Genomic DNA, 14,816 nt, shown 5'->3' with positions numbered 1-14,816 from the left:
CTTTTTCAAATATATTTAATCCTTATCAGTGTTTCATTGGCCAAAGGTACATTTTGCCAGTCCATTGAAGCTGCTACCTACACCTGCTCACATCCACCCAGACTCACTCATACTCATTCAGGGCAAATTTTGTGTCACCAATCAATAACTGGCATACCCACGGGATGCATGAAAAAAACAGAAAATGCAAACTTTACATAGTCATTGGGTTGTAATTAGAAAAACAGTGCATCAGCCTAAAGACTGCTTTGTCACAGCCATTCTAGAATGTGAACTTTCTTTTCCTTGTGAACCTTTTTGGGTAAAAGGCCATCACTCACATAAACAGTAGTATGGATGTATGTTGGGAGTGTCATCAATCATGATGCTCTTATGGATGTAATTCTGAATTACTCAAGCATTAAACCTATGACTACCTCAGAAATATCATTTTGCTTCCTAAATTGTTATTGTAATCATATCAGAAGAAAATATAACAAAATACACATATACTTAAAAAAACACAAAAATTTAAATAAAAGTTTTCTTTGATCATTTAGTGTAGGAAATGCAAATGGTATCATCCACTGCTGGTTAGGTAGCTTGCTGTTTTGGACTCCCCTCCTATTTACAAATTTACTGCAACATGCAAGTAAACACATTAAAATTATAAGCATGGACAGCCTGACTGCAGTCACAGAGCTGATTTGTCTGCCATAAAATTATCTGAGCCACAGAAACTAGCCACTGACTCTGTGTTTTTCGAGTGGGCTTGTGTTTTCTGTGTATAAGCTGCCTATGATCATGCCCAGAATTTCTTAAAGACTTAACAGTTCCCTAATCATCAAATTCCTTTTCACAGATGGAATTGTGAATTTAATCCATTTTTTCTCAACCCTATAACACCAGGCCCACCAGGACACCTATGGAAGGGAAGGACCGGGACAGGAGCAATGTCTTCCGTGGGGTACAAGAGGGCAGCCCACCTGGATTGTATCGGGGCCACAGATTTGGAGCTTGGAAGCTGAACCCTGTTAGGGTCCATGGTCTCCACCACAGGAAACCTGGATGATCCCAGAGCCTTGGACTGCAGCACTTCCGCCACACCAGGAAGTGCTGCAGGAAGTTCATCAGGGCGCACCTGTAGCATATCCAGGTGCAACATAAAAGGGGTTGCCTCACTCCATTTGTGGAGCTGGAGTTGGGAGGCAGAGGACAGAGCTTCTGAGGAGAAGATAGAGAGAGTAGAGGAGAGGGCAAAGAAGAAGAGAAAAAAAGGATTGTGAGCTATTTGTGGTGCTTTGTGCACTGTGTGCTGTAAAGAAAAAGCAGGAAAATAAATAGTGTTTGTTTTATATAGTACTATACAGAGCGAGTCAAAATTATGTTAACATTAATGGTACTGCTATGTATATATATATGCTTAAATACAATTTTTGGGGACAATTTATGTGCCACATATTCTACATGTCTTGAACATGATGGCGAACAGGTTGAGACATTCCTGTAAATAATCTTCCACATATGTATGTATGTATGTATGTATGCAAGTATGTTTTATGAATAAATTGTTTCCGCCATTCAAATGTTAAAAGAATTTTGACTCACCCTGTATATATATACTGCAGTGGGCTAGCACCCTGCCCAGGGTTTGTTTCCTGCCTTGCACCCTGTGTTGGCTGGGATTGGCTCCAGCAGACCCCCATGACCTTGTAGTTAGGATATAGCGGGTTGGATAATGGATAGATGGATGGATATATTTATATCTACAGTATATATCTATACAGGGGGTCCTCAGGTTACAACGTCTCGACATACAACATTTCGAGTTTACAACTCTCACTTTCATAAAAACTTAAAAAAATTGAGAAGGAATAAAAGGATTATTTTTTACACTCATTTTTTTTGTTAGTAAAGTACAGTGTACAGTACAGTATATTTATGTCCTTTTCCTTTTTCTGTGGCTTAGTTGTGTTTTTATGTTCTAGATTATGATTTTGCAAAGGCTAGGGTGTGTTTCGACTTACACCAATATTGAGGTTACATCAGTGTCATAACCCGAGGACCCCCTGTATATATATATCCATAAATATCTATGTATCTATATATATCTATATCTATATATATACACTGTATCTATCCTCTTTAATAAAACCCCTGTGTGCGTCCAGGTGTCCGTATGTGTGTGTCTTCTGGTTAAGTGCACATGCGCGGGGCCACGCGGCACGTGTTCAGTCTCTTCCTGTGCATTCCCTGTGTGTGCAGAGAGAGAGACACACACACACAGGTGCGTACGCACAAGAGACAGACAGACATGCAGGCCCGCCCGAGAGACAGACAGACAGACAAACATGCATGCACGCACGCACACACACAGGCAGGCCCGCGTGAGAGACAGACACGCACGCACGCACGCACGCCACACATACACACGCACGCAGGCAGGCCCGCGACAGAGACAGAGATGCACGCACGCACACACACACACGCAGGCCCGGGACAGAGTCAGACACACACAGACACACACACACACACACACACACACACACAGGCGCACGCGTGCATTGTTGCAATGTTACTTTTCTTGGTTGTTTATTAGATTACGGATTTTTCAAATGTTCATTTTTTTCCCTGTGCTTAAAACTCATAAAAAAAGGTGTTTTTAGCCAGCGGGTCGTAAGGGTATAGCGTGAACTCTTGCAGTGTTTGTTTTCTCTGTTGTTCAAGGTTTTCTTAGTGTTATTCAATGTTTTTACATTTAGTTTACTATTACGCTGTGCATTCAATGGTATAATTAACTATATTTGTGCTTAAAATCTTAAAAAATATATATTTACATACAGTTCATACGGTCTGGAATGGATTAATTATAGTTACATACAATCCTATGGGGGAAATTACTTCAGTTCCACTGTATTACTGTCCGACAAAATTACAGGCATTTTACGGAAATACAAAGCAGTATTACTGAGAGAGAAAATTAAAGGCACACAATACAGTGATGCATATTACAGCCACATACAAGGTCCCTTGCCATTTAATATAGACTGTTCCTACTAATGTTTATGCACTACTGTTCTAGCGCCCGTTATTGTAACGGGCTTAATGTCTAGTGTATATATATAGTTAGTATTTAACTACTTTTTTCTTTTTATGAAGTAGCTGAAAAAGTTTCTAAAACTACTTATGAGAGTACACACACTAAAAGTTAGATGCTTAATCACTCCACTGTCTACCAAAGTCAGTGCTTACCCCTTATACTGGAGTGCTGTACAATGATTTTTAAAGTATTGTGCATAATTTGGAACAATTTCATAATTTAAGACATCTTTTTCAAGCTGCATTGACTTTGGTAATTACCATTTCATTTAAAAAAGTAAGAATGTTTTCATTGTTTCTTACATAGTACAATATACATTTTCTCATTTTTGTCATTCATTATAAGAGCATTAGTATTTGTAAGCCTTGGTTCTTTTCATCATTCTGATTCAGAGCAGCTCAGTTTCAGTTAACTTTTTTAAAATTCCCAAAGATGCCCTATCATAATTAGCAGCTGACAAAATATATTCTGAAATTTTTGAAAGAGTCTGAACCCTCTTTGACATTCCAAAGATTTGAAGATTTTTTTTTAATACTTTCTGGTTATGTTAAAAAAACGAAGACCAAATGTTTCAGCTTTTTTTTTTCTAATTCTCGGATATTAAATTCTGGTTCTTTTATTTCATTAAGTAAGTGATTAGTTTAACATGGTTTATATGGATATACAGTCTCAAATGTGTTTCCTTTACAGGATATCATTAGGCCCTGGATTGTAGAGCAGATCTCTCATACACACACACTCATACTAAGCCAATTTAGAGTCACCACATCTTTGGCATATCCTGTATAGCCATACAAACACACAAATCTATCTATAGTACAGTATATTTGTTTTGTACCATCCCTAGTTTTATCAATAATCACTTGTGTATTTATTAGATTCTTATAAAGTACTCTTCCCTAATATGAAATTTCATCCGTTAAAAAAAAACAGGGCATACAGAATTCACAAAAAATAAAGAAATGCAAGTGCCATATTCAGAAACTATAACTGGTAAAGACAGCTTTTTCAAACTGTTTGGCTTACTTTTTAATGAAAGTGACATCAATTTATATTTATGATGTTTCCATAATCGTTAGATTGTCCAAAAGGAAAGGCAAAAGAATATGATATTCTGTTATGCAGCCTTACATTTCAAAACTATTTAATTCTTCTCTTCTCATGTCATCTTTATATTAAATTACCACGCCTGAGAAGAAAACATTGATATCCATCAAATACAGGTTCTACTGCATCTAATACATTGTGTCATCTGTCTTAGGCACCCTCATGCCTAATACAATTATGCTTGATCTAATACACCATTTCACTGCACTAAGCAAAGCACATCCGAGTCACACCATACAAAGGCTTCTGGACATTAAATAAAGGATCCTGTAATCCTTTCAAATTTGCAGATGGACTAAAATCTTAATAGAAATGTAAACCTACCAGTCCGCTATAGACCATCTTGTTCTGATGTAGCCTTTTCTGGACCATTTACACTAAAAAAAGAAGACAAAGACCACAAAATTACATACTGTACTTTAGTTTTAAGTATCCATAAAATTGCCAGACCTCAATAATCAAACACTCCAAATCAATGAAAAGCTTTTCTTTATTCCCATCATATTATGCACTTTACTTTATACATAGTCTGCTTTTTTTGGATTTCAAAACTCATTTTAACAAGCTTATTATCTCTTTAGCACTAGCGATGATGCAAATGTAATCATTCCATCCAGTCTAAGATACCAGACTTCAATATTTTCTCAGATTTGTTAAACATGCAACGGAAATGAGCAGAGTAATAAAAAACTACTTAAAACAGTGTTAATGAAAATAAATACACCCAACTTGTCTTATGATGCAATTAAGGAATTTACAAGAAAGTACAGATCTAGACTTGATGATCATTTAAACCTGACAAATAATACTTTCACTCATTTTCCAGATACTTATTCTTATCCTACAGTATATTAGTGAGGTAATTTGTAACATAGGGCATGCTTAGAGTAGCCAATGCACTACTCATTGTGGCAGACGGCCAGCTGCTCAACCTGACCGGGATGCCCATAGAGAAGAAAGATGGGGGAAGGCATCTACTGTGAGACACTGTCTTCCCCAAGACACCAGATGGCGAGTTCCCTGCAGCATAGCGGTGCCCCGGATTCCCACAGGGCATCATGGAATTTGTAATTCGTCATCACAGCCCTGCTGGGTATCGTGGGTGCTGCCAGGAGATGCTGCAGGAAGATCTGGGGATTTCTATTTCCCATATAGCCCAGAAGTACTCCAAGTCATGGGGTCAGAAGCCCTAAAGTACTTCTGGGCTGAAGAATACCTCAAGTACTCCATTTGACCCGGAAATGCTGGCAAGTCATGGGGACGGAAGAACGGAAGCACTTCCGGGTCAATGACTATATAAAGGACTACTGAAGACCCAGCAAGCGAGCCGGAGTTGGGAGGTTAAAGACAGAGCTTGCTGGGAGGTGTGGAGGAGAGAATTGCATTGATTTATTATTTGTTTATTGTTTATGGCACTGTGAAGAAGGAAAAGAATAAAAAGAACTTCTTTGTGCTTTTATCCTGTGTCTGCGTATCTGTCTGTTGGGTTTAACAGGGCGACAGCGACCCTTGGTGTTCACAACATGCACATCTTTGGGGTATAGGAGGCAGTCAGGGTGTCTGGAAAAAAACCCATTCCAACACAGGGAGAGTATGAGGCTTCACACACAAAATGAATAATTGGGATGAGATTTGAAACTAAAATTCTGAGCCATGAGGATGCATCAATTTCCCAACTTACCACCTCAACTGAAAAACACCCCTGATCAGTCAATGATTGAACCCACTTAATGTAATTCTGGAATGTAGGAGTCAGAGCTTCTTCCATTAGCATTGGTGTGGAAGGCACAACCTTCCAGAACCATGGGTGCCAGTTCACTGCTGAGTACAAATACATGAACACCTACTCTCAGCTACCAATTAACCAACCACACCAGACTGTGAGAAAATAGAAGAACATACAGAGAGAAAAACACCACAAAGACTAGGGGAAAACATTTTAACTGTACTCGGAAAGTATCCAGATTTGAATTTGAACCCACGACTGTAAAGCCAACAACAAAAATCTAACATAAAATTCTCAAACTCGCTGAATTCAATTGAGGACTGCAGAGGCTACAGCCTATCAAAACAGGAGCCAGCCATGGACGGGGCAGCAGTCTTTTGAAGTACCTACTAACACAGTTACGCGCAAGAGGACACTTTAGAACTGCTAATCAAGCTAACAAATGCCTCCTTGGGAATGTGGGAGTAACACCTGGATATAAATGCTAAAAGACAAAGGGAGAACATGAAGATTCCTCACAGACAAGTACAGATTTGAATCTAAGACACTGGACCCGTGAAACAGCAGTGCTAATGACTGCACCGCCACACTGTCATACTGAAAATATAACTTTTGTAAGTTTTGGTAACTAAGGTCATTATTAGATGACTAAGTGGACATTATAGGAAAAACAGATGAAGAATGCATAAAAAAATAATTCTTTAATATAGCTCAAGTTATTAACCATAAATTTATCAAATATTTAAAAGTGCTAACTTACTTCAGTGAAAAAAAGCACAAATCTGATAATCTGTTGCAAGAAACACAATATATATTTTTAATCCATATTAATAATATGGATGTATGTGGGTGTGTGTTTGTGTGTGTGTGTGTTCACTCTGTGATGTACTGGCACCCTGTCAAGTGACTGTTGCAGCCTTGCACCCGGTGCTTGCTGGGATAGGTTCCAGCTTCCTTGTAACTGTCCTTTGGATAAGGAGATTTAGGAAATGAATGGATGGATGGATGGAATTAAATTGAACTCTCCTACCCAATTCAGTTATGTGAAGAAAAAGTGCAGGAGAAAACAGTTCATCATAGAGTATATACTGAGCATTAAAAAGATTAAAAGAGAACTTTTTTTTCCTCCAAACAGCACTAGAACATTCTTGCCAAATTCTGAGAAAGCTTTTGTCGTGACTGAGAAAACATTATTTTTCTAATTTTAGAAAGAAAAAAAACAACAAAATGTATTTATATAGCACATTTTCATGCAAGGCATGTAACTCAAACTGCTTTACAAGAGGTTAAAGAAAAAATAGTAAGAAAAAAACTAGTATAAATATATGAATGAATAAATTTAAACACTAAACCAATACATACTTAAATAACAAACAATACATAAAGTAAAGTCCTTAATTAATATTTTTAAGTCTCTTGTGATTATAATGATAAGATAGATGCTATGGTCAGATGGCCAAGAAGAGCAGGGAAAAAAAAAAAACTCCAGCAGGTCAAATGCTGCAGAAAAAAATATCTGCGGGGGGCCAAGAGCAAAAGACCACCCAGCCTCCACGGGGCATTCTAGCAACTATAAATATGCTTAAATAGTTTCTATTGTTTTTAAGCTTCAGTTATCATCAAAAGTCATCATTTTCCCATTAAGTTATGAATGGTAGGCTAGCATGGTAGGTTGGATTCCAAATGAGTAAAATAAGAAGATGACAAAGCAATAGATTGCAAGATGCAACAACAGTTTATTGGCATAATTTTAACCTATCTGGGGTTACTTCAATTAGCTGTGTTATACCAATAGATTGGTATAATTGTAAAATACTACCTGACAACTTTTTTCCCCAGTATGATCCAAGTTTATGGCTTTTTGAAGACGACTGACCTAATGGAGTATAAGCTTGATGACTATACTGAGAATTAGTTCAGATAGACATGGTCTAACAGAATTACACTACAGTATAGTATATTTTACACAAATTAATGTGGAATGTATCCTATTGATGGTTGAATTCCATTACTAATCTCAGATTCTGATTGAAAGGTTCCATTTCCAATATTGCTGAAAGAAGCAAAATGAATGTTTTGGATTGGTGGAATCCAAATACAAACCTAAACCCAACAGGGACTTCAGTGGCAAACCTGAAACATGCTCAAAACCCTACTAACGCTTCTGAATTAAAAACGGTGTCATGGAAGAGTGGGATAAATTCTGCCATGGCAATGTGAATGACTGCAATTGAATTATGACAAATGTTTAGTTGCAGCTATTAGAGCTACTGGAGTCACAAACAGTTAATTAAGTGCAAGGGAGCAATTACTTTTTCACACAGTGCCATTTGGTGTTGGGTCTTTGTTCCTTTAATAAATGAAATAAGTATGGGAAAAATAAAGGAACATGTTCTTATTTGCTCACTTTGGTGCCATTTTCCTTAGATATTATTTTCAATAATATGAATTCCAAAAATTCACTGCTTTTCCAGTCTCTAAGCCTGAGCAATATACTGTATTTATGTTAATAGTTATTCATTTCTTGATCTTGTCTTCTGCTTGATGTCTGAGAAAGGTTTCTTTTCTATTACTTTCAACACTGGATTGAGGTAATAATCCTGTTATATGATCATCTTCTTCTTTCGGCCACTCACCACAGCGCATCATCTTCTTCCATATCTTTCTGTCCTCTCTATCTTGTTCTGTTAAATAATCCTGTTATATGATATCTGATCTTAAAAATCATCTTTTGCACTTAAATAACTTATGTCCCTATGTGGTGGACAAAGGCAAAACACTCCAGACCCAGTAAATTACTGGTTGTTAGGGTTTGAAAATGTCATTCATCCGGTATGGTTTCAACCATTAAAACAAAGGAGGGAGCCTTAATACTAACCCAGGCAAAATTAAGGCATTTTCTTTTCTCCTTTGTAAAATTCTTCCCCGAACCAGAGCTTTAAGAGTTAGAGGCCTCTACTCTATATGTTTCTCTTTCATTTACTGAACTAAAAGAGACCATGACTCAATGAGTTCTATGAAATCTCTGTGGCCTAATGGTTTACCCAAGACTTACTTCTTCTCTGCCTTCTGGAAGCTGCTATCAGCCTCACTAATCTACATGCATAAATCCATTTCTAACTCCACCTTGTATATGATGAGTTTAGCATTTTGCAAGTTGAATTTATTTATTCATAATCATGTAAATTTGTCACATTAAATTGTGTCTAAAGGTAGGTGTTTTCAATGCCTAGCCTGTTCTTGCATTTTAAATTGGGGTTGGTAAGGCCATGGTCAAAATGTGAAAACAAAACCCTTAAACCTTACAATTACGTTCACTTTGAAATGGCAAACACATTTAAGAAAACATCCCCACTGGTTAATTGTCCATTGCCTTGTCATAGCATGTTGCTTGTGCATGTACTTGATTTTGCTCTTGCCCTTTTATGCTGCTTTCTTTCCCCTAGATGGAAAGAAGGCATTTGATAAAATGGTCCTTTTTTGGTGGAGGATCCTGACCAGAATATGATTCAGCCATGCAAGGGTGTCCACTTTCTTTAATTTTCTCTCGTTACTGTCTTTTGCAGTAGTTCTCCACCACTCAGACCAAATCATTTTCATCATTTTCCTTGTACATTGAAGATATACTACTTCATCTTGGTAATGCCTCTGCTGATCTTTGCCATGTTCTTAACCCATTTATTTCCTATGAAAATTTGGCTGCAAGACCAAATTGTTTTTTCTTTTCTATTGAATTCTTCTTGTAATCTTTTTTATTTCTTGGGCAGTGTCTTTTAGTCACCTGGGTCTGGACATCTATCCTGCCGACCAGGGAATCAGAACAGACTGGCAATTATAAGAATGAATTTGGTCCGAGAATTCATTTTGTTAGCTCTCTGCTCACTGTTTGCCAAAACTACTTATTGTTGCACTGTTTTAATGTATTTGTTTCTCATTTTGTTAAGAAAAATTTGATCACAAAGAAATCCAGTCCTATAACTATACTCAACCTAGATGAATCCTTGCTATTTAAAAGCATTTCCTGCAAGAACACTATGTCTTCAAAGAGTTGAAATGTGATAGAACTTTTCCTTTTGAGCTCATAAATGAAACCTTTTATTTCCAGCTTACAAAAATATTATACAGTTTCCATATTTTTAGTTCATTTTTTAGATATAATTTTAACATTAATTAAAACTCTACATTTGTCTTGTCACCTTGGAGATGGGAATGGGAAGAAAAGAAAATTCCTTCCTTCCTCCTTGATATCACCCACCTCGAGTTTAATTATCAAGTTTTTCAACACTTTCCTTTCAGAAAAATTCTCTCTACAATCTACTGTGCAAGGTCTCTTGTAAACTGCTGGTGTTTAGTGTTGTAGGTTAAGAAAAATGTCAAACAAAAAAAAACATTTTTGTTGGGTATTTAAAATGGGCAAGTGTACTGGCACTGTCACTGCAGGATGTACAGGCATTGCATGGGCTTCTTCTGAAGTCTGGCACATCGGATCACAAGTCTTCATCCTTCATGATTGTATCACCTTTTAGAAAATCAAACTGTATTCCTATCACTGACTTTGGTAGATGTTTAAGATGTGCTCTGAGCCTTAGAAAATGTTACTAGGAGTATTAGTATGTGGGGAAAGTTGAATAATTGAAGTAAAATGTAATTGCTGGCAGAGAAGAAGTTGTTTTAAGCATCTACGTTCAACAAACAGATGAGACCAAAATCGCTTCACATATTTTCTCTAACACAAATTGATCACTGCATACATAGAGGGTGTCATCGTCAAGACACAAATGCTGTTTTATAACCCATAAAATGAACAACCACTAATAGCAGATGTGAAATAAAAATATGATACTAAATCTCTGGAATAAACAAAACTGAATTAACATCTGAATGTTCAAAAAATTCACATATTTCACACCAGTCACATCGAAACACAATTTCCTTGAATGTTGAAAATCGTCTTGGTGGCCTAATAATATTTAGGATAATATACTAACAAAAATTGTAACAGAACTGCTATTTTTAATAACGCAGGGAGGAAGAAAACTTTACTTCTATTGCATAAGGAGTCTAATATGTAATTATGTCTTAATCTGTATTACAGTATATAATGTAAAACCAGTACCAATTTCTTTAACAAATATTGCACACTTCTTCTTCTTCTCTTGGCTGCTCCCGTTAGAGGTCACCACAGTGGATCATCTTCTTCCATATCTTTCTGTCCTCTCCATTTTGTTCTGCTACACCCATTCACCTGCATGTCCTCTTTCCCCACATCCATAAACCTTCGCTTAGGCCTTCTGCTTTTCCTCTTCCCCGGCTGCTCTAACCTTAGCATCCTTCTCCTAATATACCCAGCATCTCTCCTCTGCACATGTCCAATCCAAACTGCAAGCATCACTTATTAATTACTGATAAGCAACTTGTTCTAACTAATTGGACCACACTCTGAGAACTGTCAGAAATTGCATTACTAGTAAAACAAGGAACTGAGCTACAGTTTCATATTTGCATAAAGCCTTGTGTTGCTATTAACTATAAGATGCTGTATAAAACAAAGATGGTTTGTAAAAATCCTTTTCTAACTAACTCTATAAAGAATATTTTAAATCAGGCTGGATATTTCTTATCAAACTATGCAAATCCCAGAGTATCCAAAAACAGTAAAAATGTCATTAAATCAATCTATCTATCTTCTTTCTCTCTCTCTCTCTCTCTCTCTCTTTCTTTCTCTCTCTCTTTCTTTCTTTCTATCTCTTTCATAGCTGCCACCATCTGGTAGCTGTATGTTAAAAGCAGACAGGCCAATAGCTTACCTTTTTTTCTTTTCTCAATTAATCTTTATAATAAAGCAGTGACTGGGCGTCATTAAAAAGGAAAGGGAGTGTGCCAAAGCTCAGGGTCTTCCCTTTTATTAAAGAGTAGCAAAATTTAATTTAAAGAGACATTAACTACAATCGTGCCATTAGCATTTATCACCTCCTTGTGACACTATATCTGATGATTTCTGATTTATTCAAGCTCTTTTTAAGGGATGACAACACAAGCCTGAATTAATTATTTGCTTATAATTTACGTTATAAACCATAAGCTCTCATTTCATGAGTACAACAAAAAATGTTTAAAACAGATAACACCTTTTAATATAGTTTCTGTAAAAAGAAAAAAGTTTCGAAGTTAATGTTTAAAATATAACCATTTTATATTAAATAAACAAAGCCATACTGGGAGCTGACAAGACATCAGATTAAGAATATTTTACTATACAGGGTGGATAAGATATGCTGAGGACATATATTGCAACAATAAAGAGATATTACAAAAGGAGAAAGCCGGAACGTCAGTCTACACGCTACAAATATTGAGTTATTAAAGTATAATATTCAATATAATGTACTGAACACAGATTTGATATGCAAGTATTTCACCCTCAAATAAGATTATTAACTTGGGGACAAAGACATTGCACAAATTAGGAAGTGACATGTTAAATACTCTTGAACAATCATGTCTATATCAACATAAAGGAGCGCAATACCAAGAAACTCTCAGATGAGCAAAACACTAAAACAAAACACTACAGTATTAATTACTCTAATGGAAATAGCAGAAATTATCTCTAAATACTAGAATAAAGACATATAATTTAAAAATGGTTACAATGATTTACAAAACAGCATGAACTATAGTTCCATAAAGTTTAACACATGCATTTTGCCAATTATATGAGATGCCACTTCAACAAAAATTGAGTAATGCAATTTTTTTTGTTTGAGAGAGTGATTAGTGGATATTAGAATTACAGTTTTAATTAAAAAAAATCACATTCCGTGAAACATTTTAATTCTCAATGACGCTAAATAAACTATTAAAAAAAAAAAAAAGCACTAAAGGAATTCCACTGAGAAGAAACCATTTACAAAGGCCAAGAATACACAGAGAGAAACAGTAATACTCTCAAGTCGTTCTGACAGTGCTTTAATTTGTACATATCCTATTATTTCGCTCAGGCACAAGCAAAGTGAAATAAAGTGTGACCCAGCAGGGGCTGACTAAAGTGACCAGTACAATGATTAAACCAGCCAAAGGAGAATGAGAGACATGAAGCATGAACAGAATTAAATTACTTCATAAATATTATTAAAAAAGAGTTGTCCTTGGGCGTCTAATAGTCTAGTTTAGATTGACAGACTCAAGACTGTAACAGCTTGAGATATCTGGGTCAAGATGCTAGTGTTAATGAGATCACCAGCAGAAACTGCACTAGGGTCATTAAAAGGGAGGAGTCCAACTATAGTAAAAAAATAAAAAAAAGGGAAGAGAAAGGGAGGTGTTTTGTATTTTCCCTACTTTAGAAGGATGTTTACTTGCTAAGCCCTTTTCCAATTGGGTGTCACTGACACCCAAACTGGAATAAATTTAAGCAGCACGTTATTATCCTCGAGGCAACATGCAGCAGCAAAATAAAAAGGCTAACGAAATGTTAGGCAATACCTGTTGACTATGAAGTGAATGGTTTTAGTTCTGAATAGAGAAGTCTTCATATGGACTTAATCAAACCTATTGATAGTCAATCTCAAAAAATTCTTTCATTTAAGTTATGAATCTAGTACTTAAGGCATATAATTGGAAATTACGGAGAAATGCATTTAAGATTTAAACCATGAAGTATTTCTTCTTATTAACATGTTGTGCAAATCTGGACCAATTTACCAAGCTATTCTGCTAAAGCTGATATCATAATGGCTCTAAAAATGTTATGATTACTGGAGTAATATGGTTATTAGCTTACCAAATGAGCTTAATATTTTAAATACCCCTCCCAATTTACAGTTTCAAATGTTCTCTTTGGCAATTTGTGATTGCCTATAGTATGCATTATTCGGTTAATACATAGTGTAAGAGTCTGAAGTTCTCATCAGAACAACTGCCTTCATTATTCAAACAATCCAATAAATATGATTACTTAATTTTTTTATACAAACAACAGGAAATAGACATTTTTTGCATTCTAATGCTTGACATGTTTTGCATTTCAATTTAACATATGTTTTGAATGTTTTTTTCCCCATCCAAATTTTCAGAACACACTTAACATGCAGTACTGGTATTATTAGGTCGCATCCAAGATTCCATGTTAATAGGATTTCTTTAGACTGCAGATGGATTGTGCATGCAGGCAGTTTCATCTACTAAAAGACAACATAAATCACAATTGCGAAAGGAGAGACCTCGCTAAGGTTATCACCAGACTGCCTTCTTCATGAAAGGTTTGCATTAAAGCATTAGTGAAATTAATTCATCTTTCATAAGAGGTTTGAGCAGTATCTGTGATCTATGATAACAACCAATTTCTCACTATAGGCTAAAAAAATACTCTGCTCTGATAGACTACACAAATCTGCTCTTTTTAAATGGCCTAACATTATCTCGAGTGCTGCTCCCAGAGGTATCATTTGAGATTCATAACCCTGCTGTAGAGAGACCATAAATCAAGATGAAAAGTTTTTGTTAGTTTTCTTTTTTTTATATGCGGTGGGTTGTAATTATTTTGAATTGCATTATGGCTCCATCAATGTAATTACTTTTAGATCATCTTTACATGGCAGTAAAAAAAAAGATAACTCTTAAACCAATATAGATTTTTTATGCATACATTTTTTCATTATCTAGTGAAGGTAATTTATGAGATGAAAAATCAACATGGCACAAGATGCAAGACTACAGTTAGAGGTTCTGGTCTATAGCATACTTTTAAAATCTGGCAGCATCATAACTGTTTTCAACATGCTTGTGTAGAAGCATTTCACTAAACTTCAGTCCAATGAGATAACGGCTAAATGAACCAAAACATGAATAAAATACAGTAGTGACAATTTTAGAAATGTCCAAAGTTGTATCCAACAGAAGGGA

At 35.9% G+C, this 14,816-nt stretch overlaps 1 protein-coding gene across 1 annotated transcript in view; it reads right to left on the bottom strand.

Annotated features, from left to right (window-relative positions):
• LOC120540065 (inositol polyphosphate-5-phosphatase A) overlaps nt 1–14,816 on the bottom strand; it is a 542,509-nt gene that overhangs the window by 123,319 nt on the left and 404,374 nt on the right. The window contains exon 7 of the mRNA XM_039770535.1: nt 4,511–4,563. Within this exon, the coding sequence (XP_039626469.1) occupies nt 4,511–4,563 (53 nt within the window). The remainder of the gene's footprint in view (nt 1–4,510; nt 4,564–14,816) is intronic.

The sequence above is a fragment of the Polypterus senegalus genome, chromosome 1, assembly GCF_016835505.1.
Source record: "Polypterus senegalus isolate Bchr_013 chromosome 1, ASM1683550v1, whole genome shotgun sequence".
NCBI lineage: Eukaryota > Metazoa > Chordata > Cladistia > Polypteriformes > Polypteridae > Polypterus > Polypterus senegalus.
The sequence above is the reverse complement of the archived record's forward strand: the minus strand, read 5'-3'. Positions and strand labels throughout refer to the sequence as shown.